The 18,763-nt window shown below is 41.3% G+C and overlaps 2 protein-coding genes across 4 annotated transcripts in view; one reads left to right on the top strand and one right to left on the bottom strand.

Annotated features, from left to right (window-relative positions):
• The window catches only part of spns3 (SPNS lysolipid transporter 3, sphingosine-1-phosphate (putative)), a 58,721-nt gene extending 56,493 nt beyond the window's left edge, over positions 1 to 2,228 (bottom strand). For 2 of the 3 annotated variants that reach the window (XR_009651875.1, XR_009651876.1), the window contains exon 1: positions 2,066 to 2,228. The gene's annotated coding sequence lies outside the window, so the exon portion shown is untranslated. The remainder of the gene's footprint in view (positions 1 to 2,065) is intronic. The other variant, XM_060912844.1, reaches the window with a different exon arrangement.
• A 12,989-nt stretch (positions 2,229 to 15,217) lies between these two features.
• The window catches only part of ube2g1a (ubiquitin-conjugating enzyme E2G 1a (UBC7 homolog, yeast)), a 36,467-nt gene continuing 32,921 nt past the window's right edge, over positions 15,218 to 18,763 (top strand). The window contains exon 1 of the mRNA XM_060913346.1: positions 15,218 to 15,408. Within this exon, the coding sequence (XP_060769329.1) occupies positions 15,363 to 15,408 (46 nt within the window). The 5' untranslated portion in view covers positions 15,218 to 15,362. The remainder of the gene's footprint in view (positions 15,409 to 18,763) is intronic.

The following is an 18,763-nucleotide window of genomic DNA, read 5'->3' as shown; positions in this document are numbered from 1 at the left end:
GCGGGCAAGCTAGAGCCTCTCCCAGCTGACTACAGGCGAGAGGCGGGGTACACCCTGGACAAGTCACCAGATCATCACAGGGCTGACACAGAGACAAACAACCATTCACACTCACACACCTATGATCAATTTAGAGCCACCAGCAGATGACTTGCAACCACGTGATCAAAATGTGCTAGGTCATGAGCGTCTGCCATGATAGTGGATATACAAAGCAGCTAGGACGCCAGCCACTGAAAGCGTGTCTGTAAACAATGCTGAATTTTCTCAGTATTACCACGATTTGAACGATCGAGCGAAGATTCGATACAAAAGAGAAGAGAGATATGTGTGGGTTTGACCCATATTGTTTAAAAAAAAGTCAGACTTTTCTGCAGATAAGATACTTCTAAAGGGGGGTAACCACGTCAGCCCGTGCCACTTGGTGACTCTAGGATGAGTTAATTCCATCGTCATTGCAGGCTGCACGCTTGCATGTCTCTGTTTCCGGCTGGATCATATTAAATCTTCAGGCTCGGACCAACACTCTCGCGGGGGCTTCGTTTGCGAATCCCCGGCCGAAGCGCAATCCTACCAACCAGAGACACTTTCGAAGGGGGAGGCTTAGAGGGAGGTGCCTGTAAAATTTGGCTTCGCTGCAAGCTCCATTGGTCGAGTTATTAATTTTTAAATCCAGCTGGATCATGTTAAATCTTTAGGCGCAGAGTGGCGCTCTCGCAGGGCTTCGTTCACGCACACCGGAATACTTGAAATATAAAATAATTGATAGCGCGTATGAAAAAGGCTTTGGACGAAATGTCTTAACTATTGGATGAAATGGCATTGGACGAAGTGTCCCGATCACCTCGTCTCCGTTCCGTACTAAGGTTCAGAATTTCCTCGCCTTCTTTCCGAATCGCAGACGGAATTCTAAAAAAATCGGAACTTGCCACGGTCACGAGTACTGTTGTGACCACAACCATATACAGCACAAAGAAATGGCATAGCTAAAAGAACACTTAAAGCAGTGGAAAAACAAGGAGAGTTGCGCACACATGATTATGTTTTGTATGGGATTTCGCTTGACCCCACATTTGTACATATATCCATCAACATGGCCGACATCTGGGTTTCTATTTTGCTTTGACATCACTTGCAAGTCAAGGATTAGCCTAATCTGCATGTCTTTGTACTGTGGGGGAAACTGGAGCACCCGGAGGAAACCTACGCAGACACGGGGAGAACATGCAAACTCCACCCAGAAAGGCCCCCATCGGCCATGAGGCTCAAACCCAGAACCTTCTTGCTGTGAGACGACAGTGCTAACCACTACACCACCATGCCACCCTATTATTAAACTTTTTTCTCAACATTGTAACTAATTTCAACACTGGAATTGTCATGTTCTTCTGGCAGATCATTTTGCTTCATGTTCCCAGTACGTTTCTGGGAATCACAGTCAAATAAATTACCATTTGCTCATTTAGTCTTTTTCACCATTTTGACACACTGCTAGGAAAATGGTTCAGTAATAAAATATAGACAAATTTCTCCATCCATGTCTCAATGGAACAAGAGAAGTCAGGATAATGAACACAAAAATTAGTTTTCTTGGGGTCCATTTGGAGTCATTTGCTCAAAAAGTTTAAGAGTGCCTACTCTAGGCACATTTTATAGTCCAAAAGTAAGTCATGTGACCTGTGTCATGTGGTTTTGTTTGTTTGTTTGTTACAACATCGGTTTCAAAGAGTTTGGAGCTGCTGATTGAGATCTGGACATGTTCATGTTCCTGAGGACCACAAATATCTCCAACAATACACCAACTGTGTGCTCACGTGTTTTCTGACAAAACACCACACAACACAGTGTCATTGTTTCACTTCAGTTTGACACAGAACCCAGCCAGTGTTTTTCCATTTTTGAGATAGTGAAAGCAAGACTGTCAGCTCATAGTCACATAACAAATGACATTACCAGGAAATCATACGACCTGCCCAAGTGATCCATTGGCTTTCTGTGAATTGAATTGAATATTAATGTAATTGAATGCTAATGTATCTTCAAAATTAGCTCCATAAATACTGACCTGAGTGCAGTCCTGACATCTGATGCATTTCAATCCATGTATTTTTTCATCCTATGGCTTCTTCTTTTAGGAGCTCTGTGCTGTTGAGTTGCCTCGAGGTTAAAATGCAATCCCTGTCATTTCAATAAACTACCTGATTATAAAGTTAGAGCTGAGCCCTGCCCCCATCTCGCCTCCTCCTATCACACGCTTGAAAACTGTTCCTTCTTGTAATGCAACATGCACTTGAAGCCAATTGCATTTTTTGTTTCCTCTTCTTAGTATTCTCAGCCGTACACACCCCAGACCTGTCATACAGCTTTTCAAAAAACTCTGAGGACATGTGATCTTTTTGTCTCAAATGAGGCACATGGCTCAAGTTCAAGATGCCTGACGCTTTCTTATAAAACATCTGCACCATGTCGCATTTGCACTGCATTGGATTCAGTGTATTTTCTCGTTTTGTCCAGTTCTCCTGAGTTTTCCATATTGCCAGCTGGAGGTCGATATTAAAGTAGATCAGAATACAAAACCTTTGACCAGTAAGCCGTAGTTAAAAGATTAATCAAACTAGAGCAAGAGGAAACAAGGCTCAAGCAAAGGTTTTGAAAGCTTTGCACCACTGTGTTAAATGGAATAATGAATACAGTTTTCAAGAGGAGTTATTATCTAACATCAGAGTAGATAAATGCTTCATGTTTAATACGACATTGATAGGAACTTTTGTTTGATACAAAACAGAAGAAGTTGCATCATTATGTACCTACACAGATATAGATAGACACTTGATTGTGTCAGAAAAAAAAAAGCCATATTGTGCAATATCCTGTAGTTCTCTTTTGTATAAGCCTAGACATACAGATGGGTGAAAATGGCATGCCTTAATTCAGTGCAAATCATTGTTGCTCGAATGTGTATGTAACGTAACGTGTATTATTCTAATCTACTGTGCAAAGGTCTTAGGCACATGCAAAGAAATGGTGTAGAGCAAAGATGGCTTGAAAATATTGCAATTAAAAGTTTCTATATTAAAAATATTATAAAAGAGCAATAGTAACAAGTGTTGCCAGGCAAAACAAACCTCGCCCGGTAGCACTTATGATGAATATGAAGGAAGAAATCATCAAAAAAAAAAAAAAAGGTATCCTATGAGTCCATGTGGCTACTGCTTATAAATCAAATTGTTTTCTGATACCATGTCCATACAGTAAATATAGCATATATATTTACTCTGTGAGGCAGTAGCCACAAAAATGAAGCGTAATCCAAAAATGAATAATCACAGAAGTAAAATATACCAAGTGTCTGTACTTTATATTATTCTACTCTTACCTCTTACAGTTTTCGAAACTGAAACCTCCAAACCGAGGCTGACACACACACGCTGTCGCCATGACTGAAACACTTATTTCCCGGAAATGGCCCAGCGCTAGAGCTCAGTGGAACGCACTTTCCTTCTGTAATAAGCATAAACATGTCTGAAAGCAATTTCTTTAGTCTCGTCCATTTATTTCGAATGGTGAACCGAATTGTATACACTCACCGGCCATTTTAATCGGAACACGTGTATGAGCAGTGCATGATCAGGACACTTACATTCTTACAGCGCGATGATGTAGTGGCTAGCACCGCTATATGAGGCAGTAGCCACAACAAAAACAATTTTGACCTTTTTGGTGACCTTGACTGGATGACCCTCAAAATGTTGAAGGTTCTATTTGAGACCAATGCCCATCTATCCTGAAGGTTTCATGAAGATGGATCCAGCCGTTTTCCCCTAATATCCTTAACAAAACAAACAAACAAACAAACAAACAAAAGAAACCCGACCAAAACCAATACCTCACCCCCTGGTGGACTCTATCCCGGGTGAGGCACAGTAACTAGATTGAGACCATGATTAAAGTCACAGTAATTTGCGCTAGCTCACCTTTGTCAATTGAAGGTCAAGGAAAGTTACACCCTGCCGCCCTGAACAAAATTTAAAAAAAAAACCTGGGGCACAGGGTATTAGGAGAGCTCCGTCTCCGTTCTAGAGAGGGGGCGTTTGTTACTGTTTTTTCTTTTCTTTATTTTTCATGTTTTGATGGCACACTGGTTCCCTTTGGTGGAAGAGGAGTTGATATAACTGTAATATTACTTAGACTGGGTTATGAGTAAGGCCCCTTTTCTCAATATTGTTTCATGGAATGTCAGGGGTATGAGAAAATTAATTAAAATTAAGCAAGTACTGTCCAGACTTAAACACCTCCAAGCTAAAGTTGTATTTCTCCAAGAAACACATTTATTGTCGGATGAGATTGTGCGCATTAGGAAGAGATGGCCTGGACAAATTCTAGCATCTTGCTTCTCCTCACAGGCAAGAGGAGTTGCAATCCTTATCCATAAATCAGTCCCTTTTAGGATTCACAAACTTCTCCAAGATCCTACAGGTAGATTTGTGATGGTTAGTGGAACCCTTTTGAATCAAGAAATGATTCTTGTAAATGTTTATGGACCGAATAATGACGATGCCACATTCTTTAGTAACCTCTTCATGACGGTTTCCTCCTTTCGAGGTGAAATAATTATGAGTGGAGATTTTAATTGTGCTCCTAACCCCCTCCTAGAGTGCTCATCGAGAAATGACTCCTCACACACTAATACCCGAAAGGTGATAGGTCACTTCATGTCAGAGCTACATCTTTGTGACATCTGGAGGATTAGAAATCCCACCGCACTAGAATATTCTTGCCACTCAAACACACACCAAACACAATCTCGCACAGATTATTTTCTAATTTCTGGGACTCTTGCGGCTAATATACAGGACTGTGAACACAAAGGCATAGTTATTTCAGATCATGCCCTATTATTTTTGCATTACCGCCTTACGTCATATGCCAGGGGCAAAACAGTGTGGAGGCTTAGCCCAAGATGGCTCCATGATCAGAATTTTCTAAACTTTGTGTAAGGAAATATTGAGATGTTCTTTGCAATAATTATAAATGAAACCTCAGCATCTATTAGATGGGAAGCCTTCAAAGCCTATATTAGAGGTCAAATGATTTCATATACTAGTAGCAACTCAAATAAGACGCATCTCCATATGACTGAACTTGAGCGAGATATTAAAGATCTAGAAAGGGAGCTCTCAGTGAATAATACACCGGAGAATGTACAGAGGCTCGCAGAATTAAGGGCTAAATATAATGATGTTACAGCAAGTAAGGCTTTAAACAGTATCACACGGCTAAAGCAGTCATATTATGATCAGGGAGAGTCAGCAGATAAATTACTAGCATGGCGGATTAAAACACTGCAAAATGAAAGGGCTATCACTGAGATTGAAACTGAAAGTGGGACAACAACGAATCCAACAGAAATTAATAAAGCTTTTCAAAAATATTATATGAACCTTTATACGGTCAGAGTCTCCAGATACTAATGAGCTACACTCCTTTTTAGACCAGCTCTCCATCCCAGCTTTAGAGAAAAAGGTAAAAGAGGAGCTAGACTCTCCCATCACAAAGGAGGAACTGCTTGAAGCGCTATCCCACATGAACGGAGGGAAAGCATCAGGTCCAGATGGACTACCCATAGACATCTACAAGTGTTTTAAGGCGATGCTTGTCCCACCACTCTTTGATATGTTAGTTAGTGGAATCAGTTGAAGCCGAATATTTACCACTCTCTTTATACAATGCGTTAAGAACACTGATCTTAAAACCAGATAAACCCCACATAAAGTGTGGGTCATATCGTCCCATTTTGCTTATAAACTCGGATGCAAAATAGCATAGCAAAGGTGTTTGCTAGACATCTTGAAAACCATCTTCCTTCTCTGATAGCCCCTGATCAAAACGGTTTCATAATAGGTTGTCAAGGTTTCCACAATATTCGAAGACTACTAAATATTATAGATGTGAGGAGGGAAAGCCCAGACACAGCTATAATCTCCCTGGACGCTGAAAAAGCGTTTGATAAGGTGGAACATAATTATCTTTTTGAAGTGCTTCAGTGATTTGGGTTTGGTGACTACATCTGTAAGTGTGTGAAAATGCTAGATCACTCCCCAAGCACGTTAGTCATGACAAACTTTGTAACCTCCCAGCCCTTCAAACTTCAACGTGGCACCAGACGGGGTGCCCCCTTTCACCCCTTCTGTTTGCATTAGCAATCGAGCCACTCACTATTGCAATTAGACAAAACAGTAGTATAACTGGCATCAGGATAGGGAATGTGGAGAATAAAATAGGACTATTCGCAGACGACATTGTTTTATTCCTGACTCAGCTAAAGGGCTCTATTCCAAATCTCCTTAGGTTAATAAATACTTTTGGGTCAATTTCAGGATATAAAGTGAATGAATCTGTCAAATATCCTCTTTCTTAAACAATCAGAGAGAAGCTGTCCCCCATTACAAACCCCATTTAAAAAGACACATCAAGTTTTACTTATTTGGGGATCAAAATTACCCATTCAACAGAGGATCTTGTTTCCACTAACTATAGCCCAGTGATATCAGGAGTGACTAACCTTAATAACAGATGGACAACAATGCCAATTTCAATGATTGGCAGGATTAATATCCTTAAAATGAATGTCCTACCCAAATTACTATACCTATTTCAATGTATACCACTTCCACCACCAACAAACTTCTTCCAAAACATGACTAATCTTTAGAAATTTCATATGGCGTAACAGACGAGAGAGATTATGCCTTTCTCTACTATATCTGCCATATGACAGAGGAGGGTTGAAACTCCCCAATCTCAAATGGTACTACTGGGCTTGCCAGCTTTGGACTACCTCCTTCTGGTTTAGGCCCAGTACATACCTGTCATGGGTGACCATGGAAAGAGAAACAACAGCTAACATACCTCTTCATATGTATCTGTACTCAGACAAACCTGATAAACTAAAGAAATCCACAAGTAACCCGTTTGTCTCCAACTCCATTCGTGTTTGGCATGAAGTTCATAGCTACCTAAAGGTTTCCCAGAATCTATCACAGTTCACACCCATTTGGGGAAACAACAACTTTCATCCAGGGGCAAAAGACAAGGGTTTCAAACTATGGGCAGACAAAGGCATTGGCCAATTAGCTGATCTCTTTCAGGAGGATGTTCTCATGTCATTTGAGGATATCAGGAAACAATTTGACATACCTGCTAAACATTTCTTCAAATACTTACAAGTCAGAGACTTTGTATATAAGACCCAAAAAAACCTCTCAATACCCGACTTCCAGCAGTAGAAAAAATTGTGGTAAGTCCACACCAGAGAAGACTTATTTCTTTATTTTATAGGATTCTGTCATCTGGGTCAACAGAGACACCTGAGGACAAGAGGCTTGCTTGGTGTGCAGATAACTGGGTCTGAATGGCAAACTATTTGTGCCCAATCACAAACATCTAATTCAAGTTTCAGACTGTTACAATATAAATGGTCTATGAGGCTGTATATCACTCCAGAGGTTTTGAATCCTTTCAATGGTAATATTCCTGATGTTTGTACTAAATGTGAAACACACAAAGGGACACTTTTCCACTGTTTATGGACTTGTTCAAAAATACAAGAATTTTGGAGAGAGGTTGTTGAGACACTCTCACATACTTCAGAGGTGAATCTTCCTATGTGCCCAAGAACGTGCGTTTTGGGACTCATACCAAAGGACATTAATCTCAGCAGAGCTATCAGGAAGATGGTTACCCTAAGCCTACTTCAAGCCAGACGGACTATTGCAAAATGTTGGAAATCGATACAGAGGCCGACTATAAAAGACTGGCTAGATGACATTGTTCAAGTTATAGCCATGGAAAAAATAACATTCACTGAAAGGAAAATATGCACTGTTTGAAGAAATGTGGAATTCCTTCTTGGACTTTGTAAAGGGCCCTCAATTTCTTAGGGCTCTAAAATGACCTTACAATCATTTCCCCTGTACAATTGTTGGGCAACCCAATGCCTTAATATCCCCTGCCTCTGTACCAGTGAGTGTGCCATCATGTTTTGAGTGTTTTTATTTTTTTTATTATTGTGATTATTCATTATTATTTGTAAATAAGTTTTTGTCTGGTCGGTTGGTTGTTTCATGTGCTTACTGTATTTGTAACTTGTGGTTCCTTGTAAGGGACAAAAAAAAAATCCATTAAATACATTTGGAAAAAAAACCTGATTTTTTTCAATCATGAAAATTGACAGTTAAGTGATTTTAAAAAGCCCGTTTTTCATGGATCATTCCGCATCAGTGATCCAGATCAGCACCAAAAGTCAGAGCAATGTAATTCAGCACAGAGGTATTCTTCATGTGAAATTTGGTAATAATTGGTTGAAAACTGAGGGAGAAATAGCATCCTAAAAAAATGTTAGGAGAAAAAAGAACGATCCTGAGCAAGAGTAACAATTTGCACTACCACTGTTAGTGCAAATTAATAAAAGAAATGAAGTCAATATTTGGTGCAACAAGACTTTGCTTTAAAAAACTAGAAGGGCACTTGGTAGAGTGTAAACCTCCACCAAGCCACATATTCAGATTTGCATCAAAATCAATCGATTGTTCCTTGGCCCATGGCTCACCTTCCATTATCCATAAATGCTTATCCTGTGCAGGGTCGTGGGCAAGCTGGAGCCTATCCCAGCTGACTATGGGCAAGAGGCAAGGTACACCCTGGACAAGTCACCAGATCATCACAGGGCTGACACAGAGACAAACAACCCTTCACACTCAGATTCACACCTACGGTCAATTTAGAGCCACCAATTAGCCAAACCTGCATGTCTTTGGACTATGGGGGAAACCGGAGCACCCAGAGGAAACCCACGCAGACACGGGGAGAACATGCAAACTCCACACAGAAAGGTCCCTGTCGGCCATTGGGCTCAAACCGAGAACTTTCTTGCTGTGAGGCGACAGTGCTAACCACTACACCACCATGCCGCTCATCCCATGGTTCAGCTTTCCTCAAAATTCCATCAAAATTTGTTCACTACTTTTTGAGTTACACTGGGAACAGAAACAAACAAACAGAGGCGAAAACATAACCTCCTCAACCAACATTGGTGAAGGTAATAAAATGGTAGTCTCAGGTACAATGAGTGCAGTTTTATAAGGAAATGAGGTGCAAGTTTTACTGAGCATCTTGCAGAACCAGTAACACTTCTTCTGGACACTTTGACTGTCGCACTTGCTTCTTAATTTTACAGTAAAACCCAGCAGCCTTTGTTCTGTTTTTGTCTGAAGAGTGAGGTCTTATGTCAAGTTTTTACTTACTCTTTACACTATTCTTACGTAAAGACTTGGTTTTTATTTATATCTTAGGGCTTCATGTACACACAGTCGCATAGGTGTCTGCCAGTGGAGTTGAACATGTCAGTGGGTCAACTCAGCAGCAGAAACTTTACAACTCAATGAAAGTCTTCCCTATCCTGAGCCATTCCTGGGAACACTGGGTGCAAGGCAGGAATGTGCACTGGACAGGACACCAGTTACATTGCATTACATTACAGGCATTTAGCAGACGCTCTTATCCAGAGCGACGTACAATATACCCAGAACAGCCTGGGGAGCGGTTGGGGATTAGGTGCCTTGCTCAAGGGCACTTCAGCCATTCCTGCTCATCCACTGGTGACTGGTGATCATTTGGTCCCAAAGCTGCTTCTCTAACCATTAAGCCATGGCTTCCCCACTTCCTCAGTCCATTCACACACATTCACATCCACATCTAGTATTAATTTAGCACATCCCCCTCCATGTTTTTGGGAAGTGAGAGAAAACCAGAGAACCATGATGCTGAAGAAGAAACTCTACTCAGTCAGTAACCCGAGCTACCAGAAACCCTGGTTTTGTAAAGTGGCAACGCTACAACCTGCATCACCACACTGACTTAGTTCTTTCATTGTTACCTACGCCAACTTTGGTGGAGGAGGCTACATTTTTGCCTCAGTTTGTTTGCCTGTTCCCAATGGAACTCAAAAAGTAGTGAATGGATTTTGATGAAATTTTGAGGAAAGGTGAGCCATGGGCCAAGGAACAATTCCTTAGAGTTTGATGCAAATTTGAATATGTAGCTTGGCGGAGGTATGCAGTCTACTGAGTGGCCTTCTGGTTTTTACTCTTCTGCCCCCCAGTGGACAAGTTCAAATGATGAGAAATATGACATGATATAGGATGTGATCTGTGCACAACACCCTGCAGAAATGTGTAAGAATAACATTCCTTATGCTTTAAGTTTGCCACACTTTGTAGCATTGTAGTTATCTTTGTTATTGCCAATTACAACAAACTCCTACTATGACAGGACTTTTAATATTATCCATGTTCCATAACTAGAGGTTTTACTGTTTCACATCATTGTTGTCAGGGTGGCACGGTGGTGTAGTGGATAGCATGGTCACCTCACAGCAAGAAGGTTCTGGATTCGAGCCCAGTGGTTGACAGGGGCCTTTCTGTGTGGAGTTTGCATGTTCTCCCCGTGTCTGTGTGGGTTTCCTCCGGGTGCTCTGGTTTCCCCCACAGTCCAAAGGCATGCAGGTTAGGCCAATTGGTGGCTCTAAATTGATCATAGGTGTGAATGGTTGTTTGTCTCTATGTGTCAGCCCTGTGATGACCTGGCAACTTGTCCAGGATGTACCCCACCTTTCGCTCATAGTCAGCTGGGATAGGCTCCAGTTTGCACAGGATAAGCGGTTACGGATAATGGATGGATGGATCATTGTTGTCTTCACACATACTGTTTCGTCATGTACATTCTGTCTCTAACTTCTCTTTATTTGTGTTATGACACGTGTGATAAAAAGGAAGAGATCCTCTTCTCATCATTTGTCTCATAATGCCCAGAGGTTTCTTCTCTTTTTGTAGAAGCTAAAGGTCATCAATAGCTTTTCTGTTTCAATAATAAACCACATTCTCTTATTACGCAGACTTCAAGCCTAGAAATGTGACTTTTCACGATGAGGGGGAATTCTTGATATATCTCATATAGAAAATATCTATCTGTTATTATTATTGTGTTTTATAATATGACAAGATTTCATTATTTATTTATATTCAGAGTCAGAAATCTTTGTATGTATTTTGTAGATTTCAATTGTATGCAGAACATGAAATTTTAATTCTAAAATTATAATTGATTTAGTTTCTTCATCAAAGAAAATCTTTTAAAATGCTGAATTTGACAAATTTTGTAAATAATCAACAAGTCAATCCTGGGAAATGCAATATATAAAAATATCAAGCAAGCATGATGTTTGAGTTCTTCGGATGATTTTTAAAACACATTTTACTGTTGTGCCTGTTTCAGGAGCAACAGGTTTGAATTTTAAATCTCCTCCTAGTGGTGAAGCATCTTAACTTCCTCACCTTCATAATTCCGTATAGTTTTATTTGCTGGTTTGTAGGCGTTCAAATGGACTTTACCGGTGTTTTCCTTAATATTTAAGTGGTTTTTAAGTAACGTTTATCTTCAAAACTACTGAAAATATTAATGCATATACAAAACTGTCATACATGCAATTGTCAGAGGTGGGAAGTACAATTACTTAGTTTTTCTTCCATCTAATACTACATTTCAAAAGAAAAATGGTTGACGTTCTACTTAGAATCAAGAACAAGTTCCTATTAAAGTGGCCGGTGAGTGTATATAATTACAGAGAAACATAGTGCAGTCATGCAGGTGTTGAAAATGTTCTAAGATTCCTGTTCTTGGCTGGCAGGGATGAAACCCAATGTGGTCTTCTGCTGTTGCATGCTGAGATGCTTTTCTGCTCACCACGGTTGCAAAGAGTTGCTATTGAGGTTTTTCACCTGACGTCACAGGGTCACGTGACGCCCCGGTGTCCGCCATTTTGAACGTCAAGCTAGCTAATGTCAACATAGTACCTAGTATGTTACTGTAGCAACGTTTACATTCATTTGGATGACTGTTAAAACCTTTCAGTCTCAAGTTTCTCCTTTACTGTTTTTACTAGTTTACTGAGCCAGCGCGCTCCGGGGCAGGCTGGCTGGCTAGCCAGCGCGCTCCGGGGCAGGCTGGCTGGCTAGCCAGCGCGCTCCGGGGCACGCTAGCTCAGTAAACTAGTAAATACAGTAAAGGAAAAGCTTATAACGGGCCATGTCTCAACAGACTAAGAAGTTATTTCAATGACATTTAATAACATTTTGTTTATCCTGAGGACCGAAAGTAAATGAAAATGTGAACAAACCTTAGCTGTCAGTGAACAATCCTGGTGGAAGCAGGTAAACGTCGTTCTCTAAGCCTGCTAACCTCAATTTTTGCAAATACCTCTCCCTCTGCTCGCCCTGTAAATGCCCTACGTCGCTGGATAGTGAAGGTGTTTTCTGCATCTCGCTCCTTTTTCTTTTATGTTTTTCGTTTGTCACCTTCCTCGCATTCAAACTGATTCGAGCCATGACGTCCAAAATGGCAGCCTCACATGACTTGGTCACATGGGTGAAAAACCTCAATATCCTTCCTGGCAGCTCGAACCAATCTGCGGTGGGTTTCCCAAAAGCCTCTTAATGCTAAGAACATCTTAACCAGGAGAGAGAGAGTGTTCATTGTGATGTTTGCTCTACCATTTAACGATGATCTTTGTGCTACGATCCTTTTGGGGAACGCACCCCTGGCCATTTCCCCCTGACCTCTCTTATCAACAAGGCGTTTGTTTCCACCCACAGAACGGTCATTGCTCACTCAATGTTTTTTTTGTTTGTTTTTCGCACCATTCTGTGTAAACTCTAGAGACTGTTGCGTGTGAAAACCCCAGGAGACCAGCAGTTTCTAAAATACTCAAACCAGTCCATCTGGCTCAAACCAACACCCATGCCACAGTGAAAGTCACACTTTGAGATCACAATTTTTCCCATTCTGATGTTTAAAGTGAACATTAACTGAAGCTCTTGATTTGTATCTGCGTGATTTTATGCTTCGTGCTGCTGTCAAGAGATTGGCTGATTAGATAACTGCATAAAACAGCAGGTGGATGGGTGTTCCTAATATAGTAGCCGATGAGTGTATTTGCAAAGCTGTATAGTGACTTTTTAGCCTCGAGCACCTTCTAGGGGTTTATCTAAATTACTAAGAAAAATACGTTTTAACAGATGTGACCACAAGAATGAGAAGTAATGCCCAGCACTGTAATTTGTTTTGCTTCATACACTTTATTTATTACAGAAGTTTGTGTTGTGACAGTTAGCTAGTAGCATTCAGCTGGATGCTCAGAGTTTATCATCATGCTAGCTAACGTTTCAGAGACTTGGAATAAAGCTGCTGTTTGTTAGTCTTAGCTAATATTTTGATACTTGAAATGTAATCATTTACTTCATAAAATCAGTGTGTGATTTGAGTCAGATATCTTTGGTGATATTTTCTTCTGTTTGACTTTCATACTTTTTCACCTTGACCTGGGTAAAGAATTGAAGCTGTACCTCAAATTTACCTGAGAATTTAATTCAATGAGCAATTAAACTTTGACTTGAGTTAGGAATTTGAGTCCTTTTAACTTCTCTGATGTTAATGTGTCTAATATGTTTTACTTACATTAAATAATTTAAATCTGGACATTAGCTGCTTTTTCTCATCATGAAACAAAAACAAGAAGTCTGAGTGAAATCTTAATTTTTTTTTTCATATTTAATTTTTTTATGTGCACATTCAGAGAATTTCATTCTGTTTTTTTGTTTGGTTGGTTGGTTTTGTTTTTTGTAAAGAAAAGAATTAAGCTTATTATGGCATGGTACCTGGAGACAGCATGGTAGTGCAATGGTTAGCACGGTCACCTCACAGCAAGAAGATTCTGGGTTCAAGCCCAGTAGCCAGCAGGGACCTTTCTGTTTGGAATTTGCATGTTCTCCCCGTGTCTGTGTGGGTTTTCTCCAGGTGCTCTGGTTTCCCCCACAGTCCAAAAACATGCAGGTTCGGCTAATTGGTGGCTCTAAATTGACCATAGATGTGAACGAGTGCGAATGGTTGTTTGTCTCTGTGTCAGCCCTGTGATAACCTGGTGACTTGTCCAGGGTGTACCCCGCCTCTTGCCCATTGTCAGCAGGGATAGACTCCAGCTTGCCTGGGACTCTGTAGAACAGGATAAGCGGCTACAGATAACAGATAGATGTTCTCCCTGTGTCTGCATGAGTTTCCTCTGGGTGCTCCGTTTTCCCCCACAGTCCAAAGACATGCAGTTAGGTTAACTGGCTACTCTTTAAAAAAAATGTCCATATGTGTGAATGATTGTTTCCCAAGCCCAGAAATGGGAGGGTTGTGCCAGAAAGGGCATCTGGCATAAAACTATGCTCCAAAGACATGACATGTGGATCAACAGGGTCCACATGGCAGCAACCCCGCACACAGTATAAGTGGGACAAGCTAGAAGAAGTGAGTGAGGGTGTGGTACCTGGCCTTCAAATAAACTCGACTCACTAACATCTGTTTGTACAAGTCTGAAATGAAATGATTTTTAAAGACAGATGAGATTACTTTGGACAAACCAGCAAGAGTAAATGAGATCTTGAAAGTATCCAACTGAAAAATCCCACCCAGTCCCTTCAGGCCTCCCTCCAAAGCCAGTCCTAGAAAAACCCATGAACGCGCACTGCCTGACTAGCACTGATGGATGTGAGAGAGAGTATTGGGGGGTGGCATAGCATGTCTTTGTCATTTCCAATTACCTCATATCTTATGGACAGAAATGTAAGAAAACACCAAACATTATCATGATGAATGTAAACAACAAACATGGCTTTGTTAGTACTCACAGCTCTCAGCTAGCTTTAGTAACATGTTTACCCAGGATTGTATAAGACTCCAGTCATGTGTGGTGAGTACACAAGTAGGTAGGTATGAATGTATATAGGTAGGTCGACAGGTGTATATAGGCCATCCAATCATTTCTTTCAGACCGAATGAAACAATTGGTTGGGCTTTTTTTTTTTCTTTCATCCCTGTGACTGCTACAAATGACAGATATTTTTTTCTTTTTATTGCCAAAGCATTTCATTTATTTATTCCTTTCGGGTGCAAAGAGAATTTCAAGAAATATAAATTTAAAAAAAAAAACACACCTACCCTGCCTTTAATATTTATTTATTTATTGAATTTGTGTGGCGCATGCGCAAACACGAAGCCCATAAGTGCCCTCGAGCTCTCTTTCTCATGGCTTCACTGGAGATACTGCGCATGTGCGCACTGAATCAGAATGTTGAGCAGAACGGAGTAGGAGAGAGACGGACGGACAGACAGCGACGGATATTTACAGCCTGCGCGTCCTTTTTTTTTCTCCTTTGGTTTGGTTTTGTTTGAGCGCGTCTAAAATTCAGAGTACAACAGATAGAACGATGACGGAGCCCCAGTCAGCGCTGTTGCTCCGGAGACAGCTAGCAGGTAATGCAACAATGACTGAGAGCGACATGAAAGTGGCTAAGCTAAAAGTTAGCTGCTGACCGGTAGCGTGTTAGCTAAGCTAGCTGCTAATCGAGTTACTCGCTCGTGCTTCAATTCCAATCCTCTTTGTTTTGCTAAACACTTAGCAGTCGATATAAAAGTGTTTCTTTGTCGCTTTAGTGTTCGTAGACATGTTTTATTGTAGTTTTGTTTTCCACCCGAGTTAAAACGTTTATAAATGTTAAAGACTCTGGGCGTTTTGGACAGAATTTCTGGCCTGTTCAGCCGGCCGGCAGCGTTGCTCAATGCTAACTAGCTTGCTAGTATGACTGCTTGCGTATTGACGTCTCTGAAGCCACGTCTAGCTCGCAGCCTTCCCTTTTTCTTCATGCCTTCTCGCTTATTGTGGTTTTTTTTTTATTTTTTTTAAGTCACTGAAACACTGCTATGACTTTTACACCACGGTAACTAATCTCAGTGTTTGTTCTCGTTGCTGTCCCGGTGTTTAATGGGCGGCGTGTGTGGACGGCTGCTGCAGTACGGTAATCGTATCCCTTTGTTTTTCTTCAGCTAGCAGGCTAAAGTTAGCAGGCTCGCTTAGCCAGCTTCTAGACTCGCCAAGGAGTCACACTGCAGATCCGATCACACATGAGATGTTTGTATGTGTGATGAACCCGCAGTGACAGCTCATTGATGTGCACAATAGTGTTCTCAAAACACTATTTAATTCAATGTTTAATTCAATGTTACAGTGATCTCACAATGACTGATGACGACATAATCCGGATCGACTTTATTGCCAAAGTGCGTTCTCTCATACAAGGTGATTGATGCTTGAACAGTTAAATGACGACACAATGACGTTATGAGAGGAGGAAAAAAAAAACAGCACCTTGTTGTTACGGAAACCTAGTTACAACAAATCCAAACGAATTTATACCATTTCTTTTATATTTTAGTGTTAAGTACACAAGCACACATGTTAAAGGAGGACTGGAGGCAAAATTATCAATTCTATTTATCTCATTTGATTAAATATAGGAATACATTTGTCACTGCTATAGCAAGTTATGAGTGTTTGTAATACAGGTAGTCGTCAACTTACGACTGGGTTTTTGGTTACGACTGACTGGTCGTAAACCGATCTGGTCGTAAGTCGGCCTATGTTAAATGAACGCAGGTATATTGTGATGTGTAATGATATTGTAATCATAAAGTCTTATCAACATTTTATTTCATTACCTTGGCATCAAACACTGCATACTACACTGCATACAGTACAATTTGTTTAATATGTGCAAAACAAAAAATACGAAATAGAGGTGTGAAAAATAGAAAACGTTTTAGTTTGAAACATAGCAAAATACAAAACTTGGTGACCGTTTGGCTGTGGGTCATCTATGTCATCATCAGCTGTTGCAGCGTTCGGGCTGGCGGGAGCATTTGCTCGTTTCATAAACCAGGAGCTGGGGCGGAAACTGTATGACGGAGTGTGCGAGAGAGACTGCGCGTGTGCCGGGAGCTGGGGTGGAAACTGTCGTACGCTCAGCTGGGAAACACTTGCTAGTCATAACCAGACGGTTGTAAAGTCGATCGGTCGTAAGTCAACGACTACCTGTATATCAGTCCATATGTCAAAGCAATGAACGTAAACGAGATTCGTTGAGACATCGTAGGACGGAAGTAAAACGTACAGCGGAAATCAAAGTGACAGACATCTGCTAACATTGTCAAAAGACGCGCGCGTGCTCTCTTTCAAACGCTGATGTAATCAAGCTGGAAGTTTTGTTTGTTTTGATAGCAATCAGGAAAGTTTTTGGGGAAAAAAGTAGGCATTTAAACTCGTTTTTGTGCAATACTTCGTTTGGAAAACAGCTTTCAAAATGGCGGCACTGACATCTGGCTGACACTTCACATTTCGAAGTCTTGTGAAGATCGCACGGATAAGTGACGCCTGCCATGGACCAAACGACCTAAATTCAGTATGGCTAAAAACCGAATAGGCCAATAAGTATAATATTTAATTGCAATTAGTTGCCACTACAAGTCATGATAAGGTTCCGAAAACGTAATTGAATAACGCGTTAATTAAGAAATAAAGCAAGTTTAAAAACTACTTCAGTTCCCCCTTAATAAATAACATTTACGGTATGTTGTAGTAGGTGCCCTTATCTTTAGTGTGTTTTGTAATCTCCACTCCAACTTTTTCATGCTAATACTAAGTCTAAAGTCCTTCCCACACTGTATGGCGAGTAGGGTGGCGCCAGTCTCCGTTTCTGTAGCTTGCTGTCTCTCACCTATTACATAGCTAGGGTTACAGTGGAGGGCTGGTCCTCTGGTAACCATGAGAGTTTGACTCCCCACTCACATCTGTATTGCAGTGTGCTTTGCCAGACAGCAGTAGGTACCATTTTTATGATGGTCTTTGGTATGACCCAATCGTGGATAGATATAGATAGATAAAACTTTATTGATCCCTTTGGGAGGGTTCCCTCAGGGAAATTAAAATTCCAGCAGCATAATTACAGAATAAACAGAATAGAAAATGGAGAAAACTTCTAGATAAATTAGTATTAACATGTACAAAAAAAAAATCTAGCAGGAGAGGTATTGCACATTGTCCAGTATTGCTTTTTGTCAGGTTAGGCTACTGCTCCTTCCTGTCCTCCTGTTACCCCGGGGGGGGGGGCCGAGAGGAGTTGTACAGTCTGATGGCGTGAGGGACAAAGGAGTTTGAGTCTATTAGTCCTGCACTTGGGAAGGAGCATTCTGTCACTGAACAGGCTCCTCTGGTTGCTGATGACGGTGTGCAGAGGGTGACTAGCATCATCCATGATGTTCAGTAGTTTGTCCATAGTCCCCTTCTCTGCCACCATCACCAGAGTCTCCAGCTTCATGCCGACTACAGAGCCGGCCCGCCTGATCAGTTTGTCCAGCCTGGATGTGTCCTTTTTAGATGTGCTGCCCCCCCCCCCCCCCCCCCCCCCCCCCCAGCACACCATGGTGTAAAACAGGACACTGGCGACCATGGACTTTCCTGCAGATGTTAAAGGACTGCAGCCTCCTCAGGAAGTACAGCCTGCTCTGTACCTTCCTGTACAGTTGGTTGGTGTTGCAAGTCCTGTCCAGCCACAGTGCGAGGTACTTGTAGGAATCCACAGCCTCCACCTCGACTCCCTCAATCAGAACTGGTCGTGACCTTGGTCTGGACCTCCCAAAGTCAATGACCAGCTCCTTGGTCTTCGAGATGTTGAGCTGCAGATGATTCCTATTGCACCAAGCGGCAAAGTCCCTCACCAGGCTCCTATACTCCTCCTCTCTGTCCCTGATGCACCCCACTATGGCTGTGTCATCG

Source organism: Neoarius graeffei, chromosome 28 (genome assembly GCF_027579695.1).
Source record: "Neoarius graeffei isolate fNeoGra1 chromosome 28, fNeoGra1.pri, whole genome shotgun sequence".
NCBI classification, from domain to species: domain Eukaryota; kingdom Metazoa; phylum Chordata; class Actinopteri; order Siluriformes; family Ariidae; genus Neoarius; species Neoarius graeffei.
This window is presented reverse-complemented; position numbering and strand designations above follow the sequence as displayed.